Below are 25,000 nucleotides of genomic sequence, written 5' to 3'. Positions count from 1 at the left end.
ACTGTATTTCCAATAGTTTAAAGGTCCCCTATTGTACTGTTTTAGATTATTATATCATGAAACGTTATGACATCATCAAGTGGCCAAAATCTGATCAGCTCATTTTCAGACAGGTTTTTATAGAAATGGATCAAAAAGAGAGAGAATCTTTGTTCCTGAAACTTTCAGAGTCTCTTTACACAGAGGGGACACATGTTGATGAAGAAAGAGACATGAAGAAGAGGGGACACATGTTGATGAAGAAGAGACATGAAGAAGATGGGGACACATGCTGATGTAGAAGAGACATGAAGAAGAGGGGACACATGTTGATGTAGAAGAGACATGAAGAAGAGGGGACACATGTTGATGTAGAAGAGACATGAAGAAGAGGGGACACATGTTGATGAAGAAGAGACATGAAGAAGAGGGGACACATGGTGATGAAGAAGAGACATGAAGAAGAGGGGACACATGTTGATGTAGAAGAGACATGAAGAAGAGGAGACACATGTTGATGAAGAAGAGACATGAAGAAGAGGGGACACATGTTGATGTAGAAGAGACATGAAGAAGAGGGGACACATGTTGATGAAGAAGAGACATGAAGAAGAGGGGACACATGTTGATGAAGAAGAGACATGAAGAAGAGGGGACACATGTTGATGTAGAAGAGACATGAAGAAGAGGGGACACATGTTGATGTAGAAGAGACATGAAGAAGAGGGGACACATGTTGATGTAGAAGAGACATGAAGAAGAGGGGACACATGTTGATGTAGAAGAGACATGAAGAAGAGGGGACACATGTTGATGTAGAAGAGACATGAAGAAGAGGGGACACATGTTGATGTAGAAGAGACATGAAGAAGAGGGGACACATGTTGATGTAGAAGAGACATGGAGAAGAGGGGACACGTGTTTATGTATAAAATAGTTTTGCATAATAGGTGACCTTTAATAGTTTATTCTTCATACTGGTGATAACTTCTCCATCTCCGGCTGGTCGCTCTCGGTGCCGTTGTTTCGCCCGGGGTCGTCGTTGAGCATGTGGTCGGGGGCGGGGTTTGTGACGAGGCCCATGAAGAGGGGGGTCAGCGAGGCGTCGTCCACAAGGGCGAAGAAGAACGGAGAGTTGGCGGAGAACAGGGAGATGGAGCGCATGGTGGTGACGGCGGTGGTGGCTGACGCCTCCACGCCCTCCTCGCTGAGCTCCAGGGTGGAGGCGTGCCGGACCCCCGTCACCCTCAGGGGGTCCGAGGTGATCCCAGAGAGGTTCGGACCGGAGAACAGAGAGCCGAGGCCTGGGGGGAGGAAGAACCGGAGAAAGAGGGAGTCAGTGAGGTGAGTAGAACAGACACAGATCTGATTTCTGTGGTTATTGAAGTACAAAAGGAAATGGCGGTATCTGTTGGCTGTTACAGAGTCAACCCTCGTCATTGGGCAGCTCTGACATGTACAAATGTGTCTGTTGATTGTGTATATGTTAGTATATACATATTTGTATACATATTTTTATATATATTTGTATTTTGTATTCCCCTGGATTGTGGGAAACGGTATTTCGATCTCTCTGTCTGTACACACAAACTGAAAGATTGACAATAAAGTTGACTTTGACTTTGACTTTGACATGGCTGGCTAGTTAGCTTGTTAGCTTCTCCAGACTAGAGGAATATGTTAGATACACTGTCTGGCTCTTTTCTGTAACCAGCGCGACCTTAAAGCATTGTGGAATTAGCAAGCAAGCTAGCTGTAACACTGCTAATACATGTCAATGGCAATGTGCTTCACATGTTGCAGCATTAGTTAATTTCCTTCTTTGTCGTCGCAGGGAGTGAGCCTCTTACTAAAGCTCACCTATTATGCTATATTTGAACAATATATTATAGGGCCATATCTATACAAAACATGTCTCTGAAGTGTTTTGCTCAAATACCAAACAGGTCCCCCATTATAGCCTCATCCCCCTCTATTTCTGCCCTGATACTAACGTGCTGATTCTGGGTCTAATGTTCTCACCCATGTTGGTGAGCGCCTCCTGCAGCTCCTGCCGGTACTGCAGCTTGAGTTTGGGCAGGTTGACCTGCATGGTTTTCTCCTGCGGTAACCGTCTGTAGAGATCTGAGATGTTCAGTTTGGGAAGCAGTGACGACACGTTTCCTTTTCCAGACAAAGGCATGACGATCAGGAAGCTGGTGTTCCCTTTGAAGGGGAAACTGGCAACCTGCAGGAGAGGGAAGGGTTTCAAAGCTCCATCATTTCATAAGGACTTTACAAAACTACACCTGTTGTGCACATGGCAATAAAGAATCTGCGCCTGTGGTCACCTGTGCCTCCAGCTGTTGGTCGTTGAGCAGACGCAGAGGGTACTGAGGAGACTTCATCATGTCCACCAACACCGAGTTGCTGTTGTCCAGGTAAAACGCTCCCTTAGAGGTCACCTGGGGGTCAAACTGTGTCTGCCATGCACCTGAGAAACACAACAGGGAGCAAGAAGGAGGCATCAGGCAATCAGAAATGTGTTTCTCTTGTGTGTGCGTCCCGGAAACCATCTGACGTTAACCGACTAGCATCAATGCAAAGTTCTATTGTTTCGTAAAATCATTCAAGCTAGATATGAAACGTCACAAATTCTATCATGTTTTGCTAACCATTTATGTATTTCTTAAATACTTAAAAATATATCTTGAGGCACACTTTGGGGAAACATCTTCCTATATTCCTAATCACAAGACTCCTGCTTTGCTTATTTATAAATGAGGTGGCCCTTCACACTGAGCATTGGACGTGTGTCCTGTTTGCTGATGATGTTGTCCTTTTCCCTTCAATATGCAACGAAGCAATGTGGTTTAAATCTGCAGTTATTAATAAAATGGAGTCTGCCTTTGGTTTGCTTTTAGCCAGCACTTAACCATTTATATGTAGGATTATTTGAAGCAGAATAGGGCCTATTAAAGCACATAAGTCATGTGACAAAAGTACGTTAAAATGTTTGGGACTCCACTGCTCTTTCTACAAGGTGACCTGAAAATCCTTCACCATTTTGACGGTTGAAGAGGAACTGATTACGTGTTTTTTTTTAATGATAGAACATTATTTCTGTCCTGACATGAATCACCACGCTCTTTGGTGGGGGGGGTCACCTTTGAAGTAGACAGCGTTGATGAGCATGAGCACCACGCTGTGGGGAATACTCTCCATGAAGTTGTTGATCTGACCATTGGTGGCGTTCTCCACCCATTGGTTCACCTCCTCCACGGAGACCAGGGGCACCGGGGACGATTGGTACCTGAAGAATAAAACACATCTTTGATTTCAGAATAGGCATTAAAACAGGTATGGATGTAAGAAAAACAACAGAACTAAAACCCCCATTGTCTTAAAAACACATTCTCTAATATCTTACAGGTAGATAATCGTCACGTTGCCATGTCTGTAGTTTCTCTTCACCTTCCTATACTTTTCTGCCGCTCAAGTATTTGAGTATATTTCAATACCTTTCCCTGAATGCCCAGCAGCCGTCACTAGAGAGCTTATCCACCTGAGGGTCACATGACCTTATCCTTACGGTTGTTACCTGTTAACCCATTAAGGCCCACACACACCATGTTAACTACCGGCAATCTAAAGACGTTTTTTAGGCCTTCAGCGTCTAAGTTGTCTGAATTTGGTCCAAACTTTGAACGCTGATCCATTTTCATTCCTCAAGAGTATCTTTATATATCTAAAATGTGTACAGGATGTTAAAATGCATTGTCTTGTAATGGAAGTAAGTGTGTATTTGGCCTGACTGTAGTTGATACCTGGCCAGAGAGTCCTCAACAAAAGACAGCTCCACTTCAAACCCTGAGAGACGAAAGACAGAGAGTAGGGTTAAAACAAATCAAACACTAAATCTCTTGCAGACCCTCCCCAGCTCCACACTCATACCTGGTCTCAGGTACATGCGAGCGGCCACCTCCAGCGACGTGTTCCTGAAATGAGGAATGAGGGCTCCCAGGGTGTGATGGAAACACGGCAGCTCGGAGGCGTGGAGGCTCTCCAGGAGCAGCTTCTCTGTTTCATTGCGAGCACCTGAGAGAATGGAATAATAATAATAAAAGATCCTATTTTATTGCACACTGCAGACCTATCCCGAGGCCTTTTCTATAAATTACATTTTAATCGATGTTTCCATCCCAACGTTTTATAGGTTTTTTCCTTGGTTCGCGCTACACCCTTCCACCAGATCTCCAGTAGTTGTTTCCATAACCCGTTTCCCCGCATTGCCATCCAGTGATTAAGACCAGCTCTAACAGGTCACGTGTTTTTTCATGACCAAATACTTTACCCTTCCACCAAGTTTCATGAAAATAAGGCCAGAACTGTTTTCCATTACCATGCTCACAAACAAACAAACCAACAACAACAAAACAGCAGTGTTCTACTGTGCAGAAAAACCATGCATGTATCCCTGGGTCTAAGCCTCACCCTTACACCAAGTTTCAAAATAATCCAGATAGTAGTTTTGTCAGTAAGCCTTCTGACTAACAGACAAACTATCAAACAAAGATAAAATAATGCCTGTTTCTGCCCAAAGATCTGGATCCACTTTATGGGTCTTTACTTGGACCACGGTTCACCATTCCACCAAGTTTCATGAAAATGTGTCAAGTAGTTTTTTCCGTAAGCCAACAACCAGACAAAGAGGAAATAAAGGTCTAAACAGATGAGGAGGTGAACTTTGACCGACCTAAGGTGAGCTGAGCGAGGGCCAGGGCGAGGCTGAGGGGGGAGATGATGACGTTCGGCTGCTGGGGGCCGACAGGAAGTTGTTCCAGTATCTTCAGACCCAGTCGCTCGATGGCGCCCCCTATCGCCCTCCGGCTCTCAGGACTGAACGCCTGGCTTCCTGTGCAGCTGACCTGCTCTACGTCCGTCTCCTTCTCTTCACCCTCAGGGACATCAGGAGGGACAGTGCTGAGCTCCTGCTGAGGACAGGAGGACACACAGGGGTCACTCTCTACAGATGTTAATATTACCTGAAGGACAAACTGTAAATAAACATGGTTCCTTGGAGGTTCTTCTTACAGTCAGTCCCAGACAGCAGAGACAAAGCAGGAGAAGAAGAAGACACAGCTTCATGTCGAAACAAACCGCCTGCAAACAGAGAGAGAAATCATAAATCAGAGCCCCTATTATCAGAAATGTGCAGAAATAGTCAGTAAACTCCTATTTATGATAACAATAACATGGGTCTTTCCAATAGGCGCGTTCACACCAAGTACTTTGCCGTATTTAGTGCCGGCACTCAGTGCGCCGGCACTTATTACCTGAGGGCATTTAGTACAGATCGCGTTCACACCGGAGTACTTTTCCCTGAGGGAAGATTACGCAAATGAGCCGCTGACGTCACTTCTTCTTCTGCTTTGGGTTTACTGGCAGGCCGCAAACAACTTCACGGCGTATACTGCCACCCGGAGTCCCCGGCCGGAAGTCCCCGGAGTTGGGGACTGGCTTCAGTAGAAGCTGCTGGGACTCCCAGCAGCTTCTACTGAAGCCTTCAGAGTAAATCCCCAGAACGCCGACACCTCCTCATCTCCACCGCTCCCATGTTTTATTTTGTGTTGCCATAAGTTAGTCTCTCTGCGTTTGTGCGCTGGGCGAATGCTAATGCTAATAATGCTAATGCCAGGATAATAAAATGGCGGCTCTACAAAACGGGGAGTTGTACGGGGCGTGGTTTGCAATTCGCCCAGCCAATCAGAACTGGGGCATTTTTTTCCCCCAGGAAAGCACCATCTCTCAGCAGGCCCTAAAAATGGGGGTAAAAGTTCCCGAGATAAAGTGCTCTTTTTGGTGTGAACGCGACATAAGGGGTACTAACGGAACTAAACGCGAAAAGTACGGTGAAAAGTACTCCGGTGTGAACGCGGCTATTGATGAGATTGAATAATATGACTTTTGTCCACTACATGGCTCCTAATGGACATTTGTTCTTAGGAAAGAGAAACCAAAGAACAAATGATACAACACATAATGAATGGCAAAGGTTCATTTCAAGGACTGACAGCCACATGAACCAGCGGTGAAAGATGCGTATATAATTATCGTATTCGTACGATATTTTGATCTTTGTACGATGTATGATGGCCAACAGTGCCATTTTGCTCATTATCCAGCCATTTAAGAGGCTAACAGGTCATAGTTTAAGCACTTATTCTCACTTCGCCATTCCTTATTTTAACGTAGGCTCTGATGTTGAGAAACGTGAATTGAGATCAGCTATTGTTCGTGAGTTGGCGCTTATTTGAAGAGAGTTTGAAGTAGATATAGTGAAACTGCTCAATCAAGTCAATATAGGTTTTTTAGAACAATTTCCAAACTGGCAACACTGACCTGAAATCAAAAATACTCTCAAGGAAGCCATGAGGTATTTTATAACTGGAGAATATTGGGAATTTAGTGGTAAATCGTCAAAATGCAGTCCATCAATCACATAAATCACACACAATAACATCCTAGCATGTTAGCATGTAACTTAGCATCCATCTCAACTGAAAATAACATTGGTTTAGAAGTCCAAACCAAATGTTATGACGATCCAATCGTAACCAAGATAATTTAGTCTAGATCTAAGTCTTTAATCGACAGGTCCCGATTGTCCATTAACTACAATTGTTAAAATCGGGACTGTTGACGTTGTGTCTCATGGTTCTACTTTCTGTCCGTGCTCCAGAGTCACTTGAGGTTTCGGAGGCGTCCGTGTGTTTACCGGCAGACTAAAGGTTACTGGCTGAGCTGCAACACACTGAATACACAGAACGCAGACTACACTGAAGTACATGAACTACACGACTCTATCAACACTGTGTACCAGATAAGACTCAAACCGCTATGTGAGCAACCCCCCCCTTAATACCAGGACCCTCTCTTGTTGGGGGCAGTGATATTTAAAAGTGTTTCTGTGTATTGTGAGAAATAAACATCCAATACTACGATATACGTAATTCTCGTGTGGGCCATTTTGCACACTTTGGGGTTAATACTTGTAAGATTCAGAATGCATGGCTTACTTGAATTTCTACACTGTTGTATTACTATTTTTACTTTACAGAAAGATCTGAATACTTCTTCCACCTCTCATTAAACCGTTTGTTCCAAAATAATCTGTGTTACGAGGTAAATAAAGACCACGGTGTATTGACCGGGGTCCTGAACACAGTGTCACACTAAATAACTTAAAAACTCTATATATAAAATGTGATTTTTCCCTTTTAATCTGCTGTTATTTATTTTTGAATTTCCTCGTATTTGGAGTGCCCAACCTAGGGTATGTAAGAGTGGTTTGTAATATGTTGGTACAACTTGAAATCGCATGGGGCCCCCTCAGTTGTTTTAAAGATGATCCTTGTCCCCACTTTTTTTTCTTTCTGTTTTTTACAGTTTACGTACAACTTTCTCTCTGGACAGATTCAAAACTCATTATCATCCTTTTTCTTTAACCGTAAGGCGGTGCAGACTCACCTGGTGCTGTGTGCGATGTGAAGGCAGATCGGTGAGAAAGCAGAGTTGTTAAAAGGCGATGAAATTAAGAGTAAAGATATGTTGATCCGTCCTGAGGCTTCGCAGCGTAGTGGCTCAACACTGCCCCCCCCCACACACACACAGCCGGTTAATCATCAACATCAATGTGTGTATACTCTCTACAGCAGGGGCGTCCAAACCTTTTTCACCGAGGGCCACATACAGAAAAATACACAAAGGTTTGGGCCACTCACTAGAGGTGAGGTATATTGCCTCATAAGTTAAGTTGTAAGTCGGCAAAATCAATCAAATGTGGGTAAATGATGCTCAATCAGCGCACATCACATCTCTCCATAGGGTTTCAATTATTTTGTTAGCAGCTCATTCCTTAAAACAGAAGCTTCAGATTGCTGATAATAAGAGCTAACAATGACATTATTGTTCTATTAATATAAAGGGAGGTCAGGTACTCTTTAAAACGGCTGGTAGTTATGGGTACTTTTTACTGAAGTACATTTCAAAGCCCATACTTCTTTACTTTGACTTGAGTAAAGGATGTGTGTACTCTTTCATCTCTGCTCATGGCGCTCTGCACACAGCGGGGGCGTCTGTTTGTTCTGACCTCCAGCCTGATGCCCCCGCACCGTCACAAAAATCTTCCTCCACTGACCCCCATCCTCCGAATCACAAAACCACCGACTCTGAGAGAGTAGATCACGTCAGTCTGAATCTGAGACGGAGGTTTTAAAACTCATCCTCATTTCACAAACTGAACATCGGCCACAGTGTTATTCAAGAATATGTTTATTTACAGAGGTTCAAACTCAATAATTCCCCTCCGTTATGAACCGTCCTGAGAGTCAACCTCTTAAATGATCGTGGTGTCACAATCACATGTTGAAATCTCCTCAAATCCAGTGAGCCAGGCTCAGGGTGAGGTCAGGGTCAAAGTGAGAGGGCACTTTGTTGAATTATCACAGTGTGTTAACAAGAGAGACCCTTCCAGACCCTCCCACACACACACACACACACACACACACACACACACACACCACACACACACACACACACACACACACACATACACACATACACACACACACACACACACACACTGCCTGACCACCAGTATTACATACACATGCCACACACACACACACACACACACACACACACACACACACACACACACACTGCCTGACCACCAGTATTACATACACATGCCACACACACACACGCACACACGCCTACACACACACACACACACACACACACACACACGCACACACACCTACACACACACACACACACACACACACACACACACACACACACACACACACACACACACACACACACACTGCCTGACCACCAGTATTACATACGCATGCCACACACACACACGCACACACGCCTACACACACACACACACACACACACACACACACACACACACGCACACACACCTACACACACACACACACACACACACACACACACACACACACACACACACACACACACTCCATTAGAACATTAATATTATTTATGTAAAGCATGTTTAGAATGTTGAACCTGATTTTAACCCTCCACATTTTTTTAGGATTTCCAAACATAAGAAATATAAAGTGTATGAAAGTTGAACTAAATGTAAATATGCAACACACAAGGCATGTTTGTCTTTAGGGGATCCCAAATGAAGACTCAAACTAACAAAAAAACACAAGTCTTTACATCGCAAACGTTCACATTTAATTGAAACGCTTACTGTAAAGTCAAGGTTTTTGATTTTCCTTTTCTTCTGATATTTCATGCAGTATGGTTTGATGTCCACTGGGGGTCAGCAGAGGGTCATCTGCAGATTCAACTGAGAGGAAAACTAAACTCCTTTTACGGAAAGCATTCAATTAAAGAAGAAACTGTTGTGATTAAGACCACTTAAAGGTGGGGTAGGTAAGTTTGAGAAACCGGCTCGAGATACACTTTTTGTTATATTCCATGGAATGCTCTTAACATCCCGATAGCAATGAATATCTGAAGTGCTTTGACAATAAATCCATAAAGAAATGTCATCAGTGGAAGCCGTAGTACTGTAAAAAGCACGACCAATCATTTTAGCCGGCCCGGCTAAAATAACTGGATGGCCTACCTGCCTGTCAGCCTTCCATCTGTGCACAAACTTATCTCGTGCCCTCATTGGTCATGTGCGCGTTCGTGTGTGTTGGAGGAGGGGCTCTGTAAGGAAGTGGCAGATGTTCTCCGGCTGTGTATTTTCAAATTCTAGCGCACTCGAGCCGGTTTCTCAAACTTATACCCCACCTTTAAAGGTCCCCTATTATCCTCGTCTTCATCAATATATCACAGGTCTCAGATATATACAGAGCCTGTCTCTGATTGGCTGAAACACCAAACAGCTCATTGCAGCATTACCCATAATCCCCTCTGTTTCAGCCCTGTTTCCAAAGTGCTGATTCTCTGTCTGTTACTTTAGATGAAAATAAGGAGCCCCTCCCCACGCCCCTCTGAGAGAGATTTGGTTACAAATAACTCAATGGTGCTCTAGGAGGAGATTCAGGTGATAAGGTGTGGGGGGGGGGGGTTACCTTGGTTGCTGATTGGCTAATGGTTACACAAGACAACTTTATGACATCATAAAGTGGCCAAAATCTGATCAGCTCATTTTCAGACAGGTTTTTATAGAAATGGATCAGGACAGAAAGAGAGAGAATCTTTGTTCCTGAAACTTTCAGAGTCTCTTTCCACAGAGGGGATACATGTTGATGAAGAAGAGACATGAAGAAGAGGGGACACATGTTGATGAAGAAGAGACATGAAGAAGAGGGGACACATGTTGATGTAGAAGAGACATGAAGAAGAGGGGACACATGTTGATGTAGAAGAGACATGAAGAAGAGGGGACACATGTTGATGTAGAAGAGACATGAAGAAGAGGGGACACATGTTGATGTAGAAGAGACATGAAGAAGAGGGGACACATGCTGATGAAGAAGAGACATGAAGAAGAGGGGACACATGTTGATGTAGAAGAGACATGAAGAAGAGGGGACACATGTTGATGTAGAAGAGACATGAAGAAGAGGACTTTGCTTAATATGGGACCTTGTATTCATTTTTTAGGTTGAAAATTCCTCTTAAAAATGCAGCCTTTTTGAAATGTCCTAAACCTCCGATGATTGGATCGAGGTGAGTGGTTTTGTGTTTGTTCATTTTGAGTTTGTATATGAAATGTGTGACCTTCATGTGTCCTGGCCCTCGGACAGCAGCTCTCTGAGACTCTTTGTGTTTGAACATGGCAGCGGGACGACAGAGCAAACAGAGAGGAGCGCTGGGAGGAAACTCAGAACACGGGAACTCTATAGCATTAAACATGGATACAACCAAGAGACACAAAGGGACTGCGTAAAGCTGCAGAACCACGCAGAACATGTGCAACGTGACCACCAGGGGGTGCAAACCAACACACAAAGATAGGTGCACATGGTCAGAAAGATGCATATTGTAAATGCATCCTTTAAAACTGTTTATATTTCATTATTATTTAAATTCTTATCTCAGCGCAGACTGTGACCTGACAGGAGATCTGTGTTTACTCTGTGTGTGAGAGCTCAGATAAGGTGTGTGTGTGTGTGTGTGTGTGTGTGTGTGTGTGTGTGTGTGTGTGTGTGTGTGTGTGTGTGTGTGTGTGTGTGTGTGTGTGTGTGTGTGTGTGTGTGTGTGTGTGTGTGTGTGTGTGTGTGTGTGTGTGTGTGTGTGAGAGTGTGAGAGAGAGTGTGAGAGAGAGAGAGAGAGAGTGTGAGAGAGAGAGAGAGTGTGAGAGAGAGAGAGAGAGAGAGAGAGTTAATATGTAGTGTCAGCCGTGCAGGGCATCACATTGAGAGACAGACGGAGACACAGAGGAGTGAAGAGACGCTCAGGAACTGATTCACTCTGACAGACTTTTAAACTCTTCTTCTTCTCCTTCTTCCTCCTCTTCTTCCTCCTCCTCTTCCTCAGCATGTCGGTTCTTCCTCTGCGTGTGAGAATGCTGCGGCAGGTGTGGAGGTGGAGGGGGGTCCTGGTCCTCGTGTGCAGCCCCTTCCTGCTGCTGCCGCTGGCCCTCAGCACCACGGTGAGGAACCACATATTAATATGAAATACTTTAAAGAGCACGACCTGCTTCAGACGCAGCTTGACACACAACGTGATGAACCTGCAACGCGTTGAGATCATACAAAAAGCTGACAGGTCAAATGTAAAGACTGGGTCATATAAAGTACAAACAGTAAGAAGTCATTGTGCGGAATACCTTATTTTACATTATTGCATTTGAAAAAAGGCAAATAAAAATGTGGTTGGAAATTCCTCGAAAGTAGGATTTTTTAAGTAAAATTTCAAAGTAAAAAAATGTAAACAAACAATTGGAAAACATCACAATCAATGTCTTAAAAATAAGTGAAACATGGAGCCCTGAAAAATGTTACATAAAAAAAAATTATAGAAATATAAAAAATGACACAGAAGTGTTTACAAAAAGTATGTATGAAAAAAAAAGTCCATAAAGAAATGTGAAAAAGGAAAAATAAGTGAAATATAGTTATTTAAGAAGGTTTCAGGTGCCTGTAAATTGTAAAAATCAATGTCATTGTGCAGAACAATATATATCATATTATTATTATAGTTAAAAAATGTATACTTCACATTAAAGGGGACCTATCATGCAAAAGTCACTTGTTGATGTCTTTTATACGTCACTATGTGTCCCCGGTGTGTCAGGGAACTCACGCAGCGTCAGGAAATAAAACCCTCTCTCTTTTCCTCCGTACCCAAATCTCTAAAAACGGGGGAACAACGGAGCTGATCCAGATTTGCGTCCGATATGACGTAATATCTGAAATGTGGACCCACGGCACTATCAGAAAGTTGCTATCAGAAACAATGCCCGACTGTTTTGGACGTAATATGGTCGGTGTTTACATTAGCATCGCTAACACTCAGAGCTAACCTGTACTGGAGAGCATGTGTGTGAAGAAGCAGGAAATAAAAAGGAACTCACCTTGTGGTATAACCGGCAAGAGAGAAAGCCTTTGAGCTCCATACTGTTTCAGAAACAATCCTTGATAATCCATGATATGGCGTTTCATCACGGTAGCATTTAGTTTAGACGGTAGCTGCCGGGTCCCGCATAAGCTCCGCCCCCTCCTTTTTTATCAATGTTTTAATTTGTTAAAGCTTTATACCCAAATCAGCACTTTTGAAACAGGAAGTGAAATAGAGGGATATGAGGCATGGCTAGAATGGGTGATCTGTTTGGTATTTTGAGCAAAACACTTCATAGACATGTTTTTTATATATTTTTATATATCTGAGACCTATGCTGTTGCCTAAAAATAGCATGATAGGTGACCTTTAAATTAAGTAAAAACATTCCAGAAATATGGAAAAAAAATGAAAAAGATTCGATAACAATTTGAAAAATTACGGATTTTCCTCCTTTTTTTTGGAAAAGTTTGTGACTTTTTTTATATAAAGTAAAAACGTTGATTATAAATAATATCATTATAAAGTTGAATTACTCCCAGAGTCGTACTGAAAAGCAGTTCTGCAGTAAATGTACTTTAGAGGTTGTTTATGTTCCTGATTCAGACTCTTCTTCCTGCCGTCGGACATTAACTCTCTCTGTCACTGATTCACGGCCGGAGTAAAAGTTCACCGTCAGTTAGAGAAGAGTTCACACTGAGACGGTTTCCACAGGACTGAGGGCGTTACTATACACATATAATAAGAGGAAATAACATATAATAGCAACTGCAGCAAAAGTGAAGAATGTAAATAGAAAGTAGAAAGAAACTGCGATAGAAATATACAGAAATATATATTAAAATATGCAATGGGTTTTCTGGTTCATGGTGATAGTAAGTAAAAGAGTTTGGTGCAAATAATAACCCTCCAAACTCACTGAGAAAAAGATATTCAACTTTGTGTGTGTGTGTGTGTGTGTGTGTGTGTGTGTGTGTGTGTGTGTGTGTGTGTGTGTGTGTGTGTGTGTGTGTGTGTGTGTGTGTGTGTGTGTGTGTGTGTGTGTGTGTGTGTGTGTGTGTGTGTGTGTGTGTGTGTGTGTGCAGGAGGCAGCCTGTGCCTATGTGATCCTCCTCATGGCGGTGTTCTGGTGTACGGAGGTTTTGCCACTGGCGGTGACGGCGCTGCTGCCGACCATCCTGTTCCCAGTGCTGGGCATCATGGAGTCCAAAGACGTGAGGCACACACACATACACACACACACACACACACACAAAACGGGAGAACAACGGAGCTGATCTGTTTGGTATTTTGAGCAAAACACTTCATCGACATGTTTTTTATATATTTGTATATATCTGAGACCTATAATATATGCCCTAAAAATAGTATAATAGGAGACCTTTAATATAAGTAGGCTACTCCCTCATCATGTGGTCCACCTGTGTGTCTCTACTTAGGTGTGCATGCAGTACCTGAAGGACACCAACATGCTGTTTGTGGGGGGACTGATGGTGGCCGTGGCCGTGGAGCACTGGAACCTCCACAAGCGCATCGCTCTGAGGGTCCTGCTGCTGGTGGGGGTCCGGCCCGCTCTGTGAGTCACACTGAACTGTTTATTTTCTGTTTTACTTTTGAATAGTCAGTCTGTCAGTTTCCGGTTTTACTTTGAAAGATGTTCACCCCCTGTCTCATGTCTGCATTTGCTTCCTGTCTCTGAGCTCCCTCCTGTCTGATTGTCTTATCGGCCCAATTCCAAACCTACACACTACCCCTCCGTTTGTGCGTTCTCGCGGAGGGTCCGCCACATTAGGTGCTGTTCCAAACCAACGAGTGGGTAGGGTGTGGTTTGTCTTGTGATTGCCCCTGTGTATGTAGTCTTGCTTGCCCTTGTGTTCCTTGTCCCCCTTTATATTTACACATTTACAGGATTTCAAGGAACCGTTGGGAACCATGTCTTACGCCGTTGTTGTTATTGTCTCTAACAAACTGTCTACAGACGGTAAACCGTGAATTAGATTGGCACAATTGATAGCTCGGACCATTGTAAAAAACAACAACAATGCTTTGTTATGGCGCATTTCCACCATGGCGCGGAGCGCGGTTTAAGCATGCCGTGTCGTGCTGGGCCCGTTTTTGGTTGTGTTTCCACTAGGCCTAGTTCCGGCCCGGGGCTACTTTTTCACCTTTTTTCTGGCCCGACAAAATCGTGGTTCTATCGGGGCCAACAAACAGGGCTGAGTCGGGCTGAGTTTGCTAAACTAGAGAGAGAATCGCTGGCAAGGGGGCTACAACTACAACAAGATGAACATATTTGACCGTGATTAATTGTAATACAAGTTTCAAAATGATGCCGAAGTAACAACATACTGATACCGGTTAGTAAAAACCATGAATTAATGCTTTGTCAAGTCTGCAGACAGACGGCAGGCGAAACACCTTGTAAAATGCGTGTTTTCTAAATGGAGATCGGCTAAGCTAACGTTGTATATGCTCCGACCGTCCACACTTACAACAACGGCCTATACAGACATAAATAAACCAGCGACTGTATTCACCATGACACAGGCAGTCTGTGGTTTGTACTTGTTTAACTTGTGTCTAGTTTCTGAACAGATATGAGGAGCTGTGAGCTCTGAGTGCTAACAGCTAACGGCTGATGTTGTTTTTCTGGGGTTCTCATTGAAGATGACGTCACGGCGCAGCTTACACTGCGTTACTATAGTTACTGCCCCAGCTACTAAACTGTAATGGAAGCGCAGCATTAAAGTGAGCCGGGCCTAACAAGGCCTAACAAAACCGTACTAAGTCGAGCGAGGCCTGCGGTGGAAATGCGCCATTAGTTACTTTTTGTTCTTATGAAATGATCCGGACCCGGTTGCTCTGTCTGTATCCGGTTGTTTCCACCCGAACTGTTTCACATTCTGACGCTCAGATTTCCCATCAGGCATAATTGTTTTTTTTCCCTCAACAGTTTGAAATGAATGCTAACGTAAGCATGTCAAACATTGGTCATACTGGTTAAAAAATGCCCCTTAAGAGTTTCAAACCCTCTGGTTCTCTGGTCTTTTTGTTGACGATTGTTGAAGCTGCGTCACATTTTTAACGCCTACTTCCTTCCTCTGGCAGGTTGATGCTGGGCTTCATGGGAGTGACCGCCTTCCTCTCCATGTGGATCAGCAACACGGCCACCACCGCCATGATGGTGCCCATCGTGCAGGCCGTCCTGCAGCAGCTGCACGGGAACCTGGAGCCTGAGCCGTCCAGCGAGGCCCGGAGGAAGAGGAGCGTCGACCAGAACCAGGACCACCAGGAGAAGCCCAGCCACACCCCGCAAACTGCTGCCAACAACAGCCTGGAGAACGGTACGACTGATGACCTGCTGGACCCAAATATGGCAGACAATCAATCAATCCACAACTTTATTAATCTCGCAAGGGACAGTTGGTTATGAGCAGCTTCTGTCATGTACTCAGGCAGGAAGATACAGGGAGAAAGCTCACAGAAACACCCCTGGATGTGGATCATTCACATTTACACGATAAGTAGTTCACAGCGTCACAATACATAAGTGAATAAATAATCAAGTTAAAAACCTGATTATTTATTTATCTATTTATTGTGATGCTGTGAATACTGTTTTGGAGAAACCAGCCCCGATTAGATCGATCCGTAGAGCAAGACTCATTCAGTGCCAATGCAAAGATCAATGAGTCTCTGATGAAGGGAGGGAGACCAGAGACTAGTACGATTACAGACCTGCGATCATTTAGCCAAACGAAACCTCAATCCTGCGTTTACATTTCAAAGAAAATGCTAAATGTGTTTCTGATGAAAGTCTCCATAAGATCAGGGTGGTCTGATAGGTCAAACAAAAACAGGACTTTGACCCAGGTTTCTGTTGATCGTGTTCTTTTGTAAATGTATAGCAATATATACAATTTTTGTCAAGACATTTGACTTAAATACCAGAACATTAACCTTAAGGAAGCACCAGAGGTAAAGTCAGAAGATCGCCGACGTCTTTAGGAGGTTCATCTTGTGGGAAGCATCGATATTAACCCTTCTCCACTTGGTTCTAGCTCTGTGCTGGTTTGGTTCCCAGTTGGTTCAACTTAGGGAAATATATGTATCAAATTGTAACTGGAGTGTTATTGTCTATTTGCTTCAGAAACGTATATATTTTGAATTCCAATGATTCTGATGTCCCTAACCTTTATATCTTCGAGTGATAACCAATCATGGTCCCTGGTAGACCCCCACACATATAGCAACATAGACTATGCTATCACACCCCTGGTTGTGAAATACCAATTATTTGCAATATATATATATATATATATATATATATATATATATATATATATATGCCATTAATAACTGTACTGTAATACCTGTTACAAGATGTGTATTTGTAAATTGTATAATCTTTTTAAAACATGTTTATCTTTAATATATTTGTACGCATGCTTCTTAGTTAATATTAAGCGTTTTTGGCTTTTTTTCTTTCTGTAACAAATGCAAATTTCCCCTCTGTGGGACGAGTAAAGGTATTCTGATTCTGACTTGAAATACGATGGATTCCGAAGATACTGACGTTTTTCTGAGTCTGATGTTGAACTTCTGAATGATTCCTCTCAGGTCAGAATGGAGCGACTTTAACACAAAGCAACGCAGAGACAACCAGCGACGTACAAGACAACCGGTCCTCTGAGGAGAAGGCTTCATCGGCGGTGGAGACGGACAAACCTCCGTCAGAGGGCGCCAACACCGGGCCTGGTGAGTTCACAGGATGCGAACCAAATAATATCTGAACCTACATGTGAAGGAACGGAACAAATCTTCGTCTTCCTTCCAAGAAACCATTGTTAGTCAAATAGGAGTTTAATGAGTGGTATCACAGCCATTGGTTTGGATACTGTTTTAGACGTACAATCTTTGAAATGTTGCCATCGCCAACTTCATTTTTTGGTTTTAGGAGGGACCATATTTGGACAATAGGTTGCAGCTAAAAGAGCAAAGTTGATTTTGAGTTACCTGCTAACGTTCACACTCGCTGGCTAGCTTGGTTTGCAAGACCAGCCACCATATTTTAGGAATAAGACCAAAAATAGCAGTAGATAGCAGTAATAAAGTTATTTCAATGAGATCTCAGCTACAACACCGTCTGTTAATGAAGAGATCATCATGTCTCTACAAGTAGTTTTTTAATAAATGACCTGAAACTAACCTACAGGAAGATAAAACCACTCTTGAAACTGATGCGCCGTTTGTAAATGACCCATATTAGTGTTCAACATGTAGTAAAACATAATGATAATGAGTGCAGTGCTGCTGGAGAGCGTCTGCTGTCAGATGGAGCTGGAGGAGCTGAGCGATGAAGACGAGGAGAAGAGGAGGATGAGTAAAGGACTCCTGCTGAGTGTTTGCTACGCTGCGAGCATCGGAGGCATCGCCACACTGACCGGCACCGGACCCAACCTGGTGCTGATGGGCCAGATGAGCCAGTACGTGATCATAACCAACCTTTAGATCAGGGGTGGGAAGTAGTGGATTACAAATACTTCATTACTCTAGTAGTACATTTCTCTGGTATCAGTACTTTACTCCACTACTTATTTTTCTGACCACTTTTTACTTTGACTTCTTACATTTTGAACCCAAATACCTGTACTTTCTACTTCTTACATGTTGAACACAAATACCTGTACTTTCTACTTCTTACATGTTGAACCCAAATACCTGTACTTTCTACTTCTTACATTTTGAACACAAATACCTGTACTTTCTACTTCTTACATTTTGAACCCAAATACCTGTACTTTCTACTTCTTACATGTTGAACACAAATACCTGTACTTTCTACTTCTTACATTTTGAACCCAAATACCTGTACTTTCTACTTCTTACATGTTGAACCCAAATACCTGTACGTTCTACTTCTTACATGTTGAACACAAATACCTGTACTTTCTACTTCTTACATTTTGAACCCAAATACCTGTACTTTCTACTTCTTACATTTTGAACACAAATACCTGTACTTTCTACTTCTTACATTTTGAACCCAAATACCTGTACTTTCTACTTCTTACATGTTGAACACAAATACCTGTACTTTCTACTTCTTACATGTTGAACACAAATACCTGTACTTTCTACTTCTTACATTTTGAACCCAAATACCTGTACTTTCTACTTCTTACATGTTGAACACAAATACCTGTACTTTCTACTTCTTACATGTTGAACACAAATACCTGTACTTTCTACTTCTTACATGTTGAACACAAATACCTGTACTTTCTACTTCTTACATGTTGAACACAAATACCTGTACTTTCTACTTCTCACATGTTGAACACAAATACCTGTACTTTCTACTTCTTACATGTTGAACTCAAATACCTGTACTTTCTACTTCTTACATGTTGAACACAAATACCTGTACTTTCTACTTCTTATATGTTGAACTCAAATACCTGTACTTTCTACTTCTTACATGTTGAACACAAATACCTGTACTTTCTACTTCTTACATGTTGAACTCAAATACCTGTACTTTCTACTTCTTACATGTTGAACCCAAATACCTGTACTTTCTACTTCTTACATTTTCCAAAAAGGCTGGTTCCTTTAGTTTGAATGTGTGTTTGGTGGCGTGATCATTATTATTTAGAGTCATTGCGTGCCTATTGATTTGAACACGATCCGTGTATCCATCATTTCCTGGTCTTCTCTAAAGAAGAGGGACCAATGAAAACGTTGTCATGTTGCCGTTGTTCAGCATGGAAACATTCATTAGCTAACAATGACATTATTGTTCTATTAATATAAAGGGAGGTCAGGTACTCTTTAAAACAGCTGCTAGTTATGGGTACTTTTTTTGTTCTTGAGTGCAATACTTGAGAAAATGTACTTAGATACTTGCACCATTGCTAATTAGTCTTAACAGTTACAGTTGGTCTCCAGGTGTAGTTCGTTAATAGAAATTCATTATTAGACTTCTGCTAAACGTAAAAGCAGTGGATCGGGGTAGGACTGGAGTTAACTGCGGTTAAAGGTGTTGGGTTTCCCTAAGAAATGTACTTGTACCACACGATTTCACATTTAGAACCAGTACCCATTGACAAGTTTCCGAGGCCCTCTGTCTAGTGTCTGAAAACGTGGCTGTACCAAAGTATTGTCAGTGAAGGTTAGGTCAAATTCATAACTCATTAAGGTCCCAGTTTTAGACAAGTTAGGGTTATTTTTGTTTAAAGTAGAAACGTTTTTATATTTAAGCCCTGCTATCGGTTGTTTAAATGTTTGGTTAGATCGGCTACAGACAACAGCTGTCCAAGACTTTAAACCAACAGACTTGAGTGAACTGTTGTGACTCGAGGATGTTAGACTTAGTTTTAAATGTTTTCTGGTGACTACTGAAAACAGAAGAGATGTTTTAGCAACAACAGCAGAATTGAGGACCTTAAATTAATAAATATTGATGATATTCTTTATAAGTTAGGTAGTTTAACTCTCACAATCGTTATTTTCTGTCTCTCCCTCGTAGACTCTTCCCTCAGAACGGAGACGTGATCAACTTTGCGTCCTGGTTCTTGTTCGCGTTCCCCACGATGCTGCTGACGCTGACGCTCGCCTGGTTCTGGCTGCAGTTCCTCTTCATCGGCTGCAAGTGAGTCGCCAGGATACGATAATATACCCATTAATCTACAGATCGTCAACCTTTGTATTGTCTTCCCATCAAGGTCTGGTTTGACTGTTTATAAAAGATATATTATAAAACATCAGTCAATTCAGAAATCAATCAATCAATAATAATAATAACATTAAAGTATTTACATTGAATATGATTGAAAACGTAGAAATATAATTGGAACAAAATATGTGCAATAATGTGCTACTGCGTTTTAGATTATTAGATTATTTTAACAAGTGTTTCTCTTTTTTCTGGAATTTAGGGACAATAGACCCAGTTTGCACAAAATTAAACCTTATTTTTGAGTAAATAAAAGGCAAAAAGTTGATTATTTTGACTCTAGCTTGAGGAAAAGAGTGGACGGATAATCACATACTGGTAAATGCCAAAGTTCAGTCAGAAATCCAATCAAAATGTACCAATGATAGACCAACGATGCTTCAATGTAAGTAGTGATCATCTATTTGTCATTCAAAGAACGTATGGAACCATCCATGTGGTCTTTGTGCTGATTAAATGAGAGAACCCCTAATTCTGACACACGAAAACATTGGAAAATAGGTCATATTGGACTCAAGCACAACTGGAAAGCTAAATTCTCTGTGTTTTCCGTTCAGCCTGAGGAAGACGTGGGGTTGCGGGACGGTGCACACGGAGAAGGAGCGAGCGGCGTACGAAGTGATGCGGGAGGAGCACCGGCGCCTGGGCCCGGTGAGTTACGGAGAGCTCAACGTTCTGGGGCTGCTCATCCTCATGGTGGCGCTGTGGTTCACACGAGACCCGCGCTTCATGGACGGCTGGGCGACGCACGTCTTCAACGCCAAGGCCGAGTGAGTGCCAACAAACTAACACACCAGTGTATGTCCTGTTATTCATGGGTTGATTTAGAAAGGCCGGGCTAGAGATGCAACCAAAGAAGTTTGCAGTTTCATATTTTTGAGTTGTTTAAAGGTCTCCTATTATACTCTCTTTCATCGTGATATGAGGGGGGGTTACCTTGGTTGGTGATTGGCTAATGGTTACACAAGACAACACATCGTGATGACATCATAAAGTGGCCAAAATCTGATCAGCTCATTTTCAGACAGGTTTTTATAAAAATGGATCAAAAAGAGAGAGAATCTTTGTTCCTGAAACTTTCAGACTCTCTTTCCACAGAGGGGACACATGTTGATGTAGAAGAGACATGACGAAGAGGGGACACATGTTGATGTAGAAGAGACATGAAGAAGAGGGGACACATGTTGATGTAGAAGAGACATGAGGAAGAGGGGACACATGTTGATGTAGAAGAGACATGAAGAAGAGGGGACACATGTTGATGTAGAAGAGACATGAAGAAGAGGGGACACATGTTGATGTAGAAGAGACATGAAGAAGAGGGGACACATGGTGATGTAGAAGAGACATGAAGAAGAGGGGACACATGTTGATGTAGAAGAGACATGAAGAAGAGGGGACACATGTTGATGTAGAAGAGACATGACGAAGAGGGGACACATGTTGATGTAGAAGAGACATGAAGAAGAGGGGACACATGTTGATGTAGAAGAGACATGAAGAAGAAGGGACACATGTTGATGTAGAAGAGACATGAAGAAGAGGGGACACATGTTGATGTAGAAGAGACATGAAGAAGAGGGGACACATGTTGATGAAGAAGAGACATGAAGAAGAGGGGACACATGTTGATGTAGAAGAGACATGAAGAAGAGGGGACACATGTTGATGAAGAAGAGACATGAAGAAGAGGGGACACATGTTGATGTAGAAGAGACATGAAGAAGAGGGGACACATGTTGATGTAGAAGAGACATGAAGAAGAGGGGACACATGTTGATGTGGAAGAGACATGACGAAGAGGGGACACATGTTGATGTAGAAGAGACATGAAGAAGAGGGGACACATGTTGATGTGGAAGAGACATGAAGAAGAGGGGACACATGTTGATGTGGAAGAGACATGAAGAAGAGGGGACACATGTTGATGTAGAAGAGACATGAATAAGTTGATTTTGCATAATAGGTGACCTTTAAAGTCGAGTTACAGACATCGTTAGTTATAAACGGGTTTGGGGAGTAACGGATTAAACAGGAGCCGGATACAAAGTCAGGTGACTGTACAGTTTCATAAATAAAGACCAACTCAAACCCTTCGTAGTCATTTCACGTACGAGGGGACTCATGTTTATGTATAAAAGACATGAAGAAGTGTATTTTGCAGAATAGGTGACCTTCAAGACTTCATAACCGTATAATACAAACTTTGACTACTATCTAATAGACATGAAAGAGATGGGGCGACCCAAAGCCATACAGAAGGGGAAGGAAAGCAATGTGTGATGCTGTGTGTGTGTGTGTGTGTGTGTGTGTGTGTGTGTGTGTGTGTGTGTGTGTGTGTGTGTGTGTGTGTGTGTGTGTGTGTGTGTGTGTGTGTGTGTGTGTGTGTGTGTGTGTGTGTGTGTGTGTGTGTGTGTGTGTGTGTGTGTGCGCACGCATTAATGCAAAGTTAAACTCAGACGCTGCCTCGGGGCAAAATCCCAAACACACAGGAACCCGAGGCGAAGAACAAACAGAGGAAACGTGTCCCGAGTCCAAACTGAAAACCCTGTTCACTGACCTGCAAACAGACTGCAGGTCACCAAGAGCAGGGTGCCCTTTCACCCAGAAATACAGAGAACATTTGGAGCTACCTATGTTGCAAATGTATTATCTTTTCAATTTACACACGGCATCTATTGCACGTCTGTCCGTCCTGGGAGAGGGATCCCTCCTCTGTTGCTCTCCCTGAGGTTTCTCCCATGTTCCCCTTTAAACTGTGGGTTTCTCTCTGGAAGTGTTTCCTTGTACGATGTGAGGGTCTAAGGACAGAGGGTGAGGGTCTAAGGACAGAGGGTGAGGGTCTAAGGACAGAGGGTGAGGGTCTAAGGACAGAGGGTGTCGTATTGTCATACTGATATTCTGTACAAACTGTGAAGTCCACTGAGACAAATGTAACATTTGTGATATTGGGCTATATAAATAAACATTGATTGATTGATTGATTGAACAGGGGCCAGACTGAGACTAGAGACAAGTTCTGAGACTCCAGTCCTGAGACTAAAGACCGGTCCTGAGACTAGAGGTCCTGAAACTAGAGGTCCTGAGACTAGAGGTCCTGAGACTAGAGGTCCTGAGACTAAAGACCGGTCCTGAGACTAGAGGTCCTGAGACTAAAGACCGGTCCTAAGACTAGAGGTCCTGAGACTAGAGGTTCTGAGACTAGAGGTCCTGAGACTAGAGGTCCTGAGACTAAAGACCGGTCCTGAGACTAGAGGTCCTGAGACTAGAGGTCCTGAGACTAGAGGTCCTGAGACAAGAGACAAGTTCTGAGACTAGAGACCGGTCCTGAGACTAGAGGTCCTGAGACTAGAGGTCCTGAGACTAGAGGTCCTGAGACTAGAGGTCCTGAGACTAGAGGTCCTGAGACTAAAGACCGGTCCTGAGACTAGAGGTCCTGAGACTAAAGACCGGTCCTAAGACTAGAGGTCCTGAGACTAGAGGTTCTGAGACTAGAGGTCCTGAGACTAGAGGTCCTGAGACTAAAGACCGGTCCTGAGACTAGAGGTCCTGAGACTAGAGGTCCTGAGACTAGAGGTCCTGAGACTAGAGGTCCTGAGACAAGAGACAAGTTCTGAGACTAGAGACCGGTCCTGAGACTAGAGGTCCTGAGACTAAAGACCGGTCCTGAGACTAGAGGTCCTGAGACTAGAGGTTCTGAGACTAGAGGTCCTGAGACTAGAGGTCCTGAGACTAAAGACCGGTCCTGAGACTAGAGGTCCTGAGACTAGAGGTCCTGAGACTAGAGGTCCTGAGACTAGAGGTCCTGAGACAAGAGACAAGTTCTGAGACTAGAGACCGGTCCTGAGACTAGAGGTCCTGAGACTAAAGACCGGTCCTGAGACTAGAGGTCCTGAGACTAGAGGTTCTGAGACTAGAGGTCCTGAGACTAGAGGTCCTGAGACTAAAGACCGGTCCTGAGACTAGAGGTCCTGAGACTAGAGGTCCTGAGACTAGAGGTCCTGAGACTAGAGGTTCTGAGACTAGAGGTCCTGAGACTAAAGACCGGTCCTGAGACTAGAGGTCCTGAGACTAGAGGTCCTGAGACTAGAGACAAGTTCTGAGACTAGAGACCGGTCCTGACCAATTTCAACATGTCACCTGATTGCACTGACGGACCCAAACTCCACCTTTTACCTCCATCCTGAAACTGGAAGTACAGAGAGAAGGACTTGATAATCACTCAACTTCAACGTCAAGAACTAGATTGATTTCGTGTAACATTCACACTTTCAGCTGAGGAAAAACAACAAGTGCTTTTGGTCAAATTCATCCTTGCACTTTCCATATAACGCTGAAACCTTTACGCGTGATATAATACTCTTTGTGAAGTGCAAACAATGTGTTAATGAAATCTAAAACAAACATTAAATGTGGTTTTATGAAATTGTAATGCTGTAGATGCAAGAAAAGACTCCACATCCTAATAAATCAACTAATCTCTGAAGTGTGCTGATTTTGGGGGACCAGGATGATTCCTAATGCCCCCATGTATCTTGTGTTTTATACTGATGCTGAATAACGAGTCTCAGTAAACAAAACACAAACAAAAAGAGCAATTGATTGTAAAAGGATAAACCAGAATGTGGTTTATCCTCAATATGTCAGTCCTCTTCATGTTATACTTACTGCACACAAAGCTTATTGACTAAGGGGATTTCTGAATGAGAGGTTGAAGGAAACACACAACGGTTTTGG

The 25,000-nt window shown here is 43.0% G+C and overlaps 2 protein-coding genes across 3 annotated transcripts in view; one reads left to right on the top strand and one right to left on the bottom strand.

The window, feature by feature from the left end:
• Positions 1-718: 718 nt before the first annotated feature.
• Positions 719-7,601, bottom strand: LOC117469491 (alpha-2-antiplasmin-like). 2 transcript variants are annotated; one of them, XM_034113915.1, is made up of 9 exons: positions 7,489-7,601; positions 5,053-5,121; positions 4,715-4,949; positions 3,913-4,056; positions 3,786-3,828; positions 3,126-3,271; positions 2,310-2,452; positions 2,002-2,206; positions 719-1,283 (listed from the first exon to the last, which is right to left on the bottom strand). In XM_034113915.1, the coding sequence occupies exons 2-9, from the start codon at positions 5,104-5,106 to the stop codon at positions 952-954; spliced, it is 1,302 nt and encodes a 433-aa protein (XP_033969806.1). In that variant the 5' UTR covers positions 5,107-5,121; positions 7,489-7,601; the 3' UTR covers positions 719-951. The 2 variants fall into 2 exon arrangements, with proteins under 2 accessions (XP_033969806.1, XP_033969805.1); XM_034113914.1 differs by having other exon boundaries at positions 721-1,283; positions 4,715-4,952.
• A 3,887-nt stretch (positions 7,602-11,488) lies between these two features.
• LOC117469517 (solute carrier family 13 member 5-like) overlaps positions 11,489-25,000 on the top strand; it is a 19,868-nt gene continuing 6,356 nt past the window's right edge. Inside the window, exons 1-8 of the mRNA XM_034113946.1 lie at positions 11,489-11,617; positions 13,611-13,739; positions 13,965-14,101; positions 15,634-15,869; positions 17,146-17,283; positions 17,834-18,011; positions 20,057-20,179; positions 20,821-21,033. Coding sequence (XP_033969837.1) covers positions 11,504-11,617; positions 13,611-13,739; positions 13,965-14,101; positions 15,634-15,869; positions 17,146-17,283; positions 17,834-18,011; positions 20,057-20,179; positions 20,821-21,033 — 1,268 coding nt within the window. The 5' untranslated portion in view covers positions 11,489-11,503. The remainder of the gene's footprint in view (positions 11,618-13,610; positions 13,740-13,964; positions 14,102-15,633; positions 15,870-17,145; positions 17,284-17,833; positions 18,012-20,056; positions 20,180-20,820; positions 21,034-25,000) is intronic.

Source organism: Trematomus bernacchii, unplaced genomic scaffold, assembly GCF_902827165.1.
Source record: "Trematomus bernacchii unplaced genomic scaffold, fTreBer1.1, whole genome shotgun sequence".
Lineage (NCBI taxonomy): Eukaryota > Metazoa > Chordata > Actinopteri > Perciformes > Nototheniidae > Trematomus > Trematomus bernacchii.
Note: the sequence above shows the minus strand (reverse complement) of the source record. Positions and strands in the feature narration are given on the sequence as shown.

Bases quoted from the DNA above. Each gene is read 5' to 3' on its own strand.
- LOC117469491 (XM_034113914.1), bottom strand. From the start codon at position 5,106: ATGAAGCTGTGTCTTCTTCTTCTCCTGCTTTGTCTCTGCTGTCTGGGA. The intron at 3,829-3,912 runs GTATGAGTGTGG...TTCGTCTCTCAG, and splicing joins TCGCATGTACCTGAGACCAG to GGTTTGAAGTGGAGCTGTCT. The intron at 3,272-3,785 runs GTATCAACTACA...TTTATTCTTCAG, and splicing joins GTTGAGGACTCTCTGGCCAG to GTACCAATCGTCCCCGGTGC.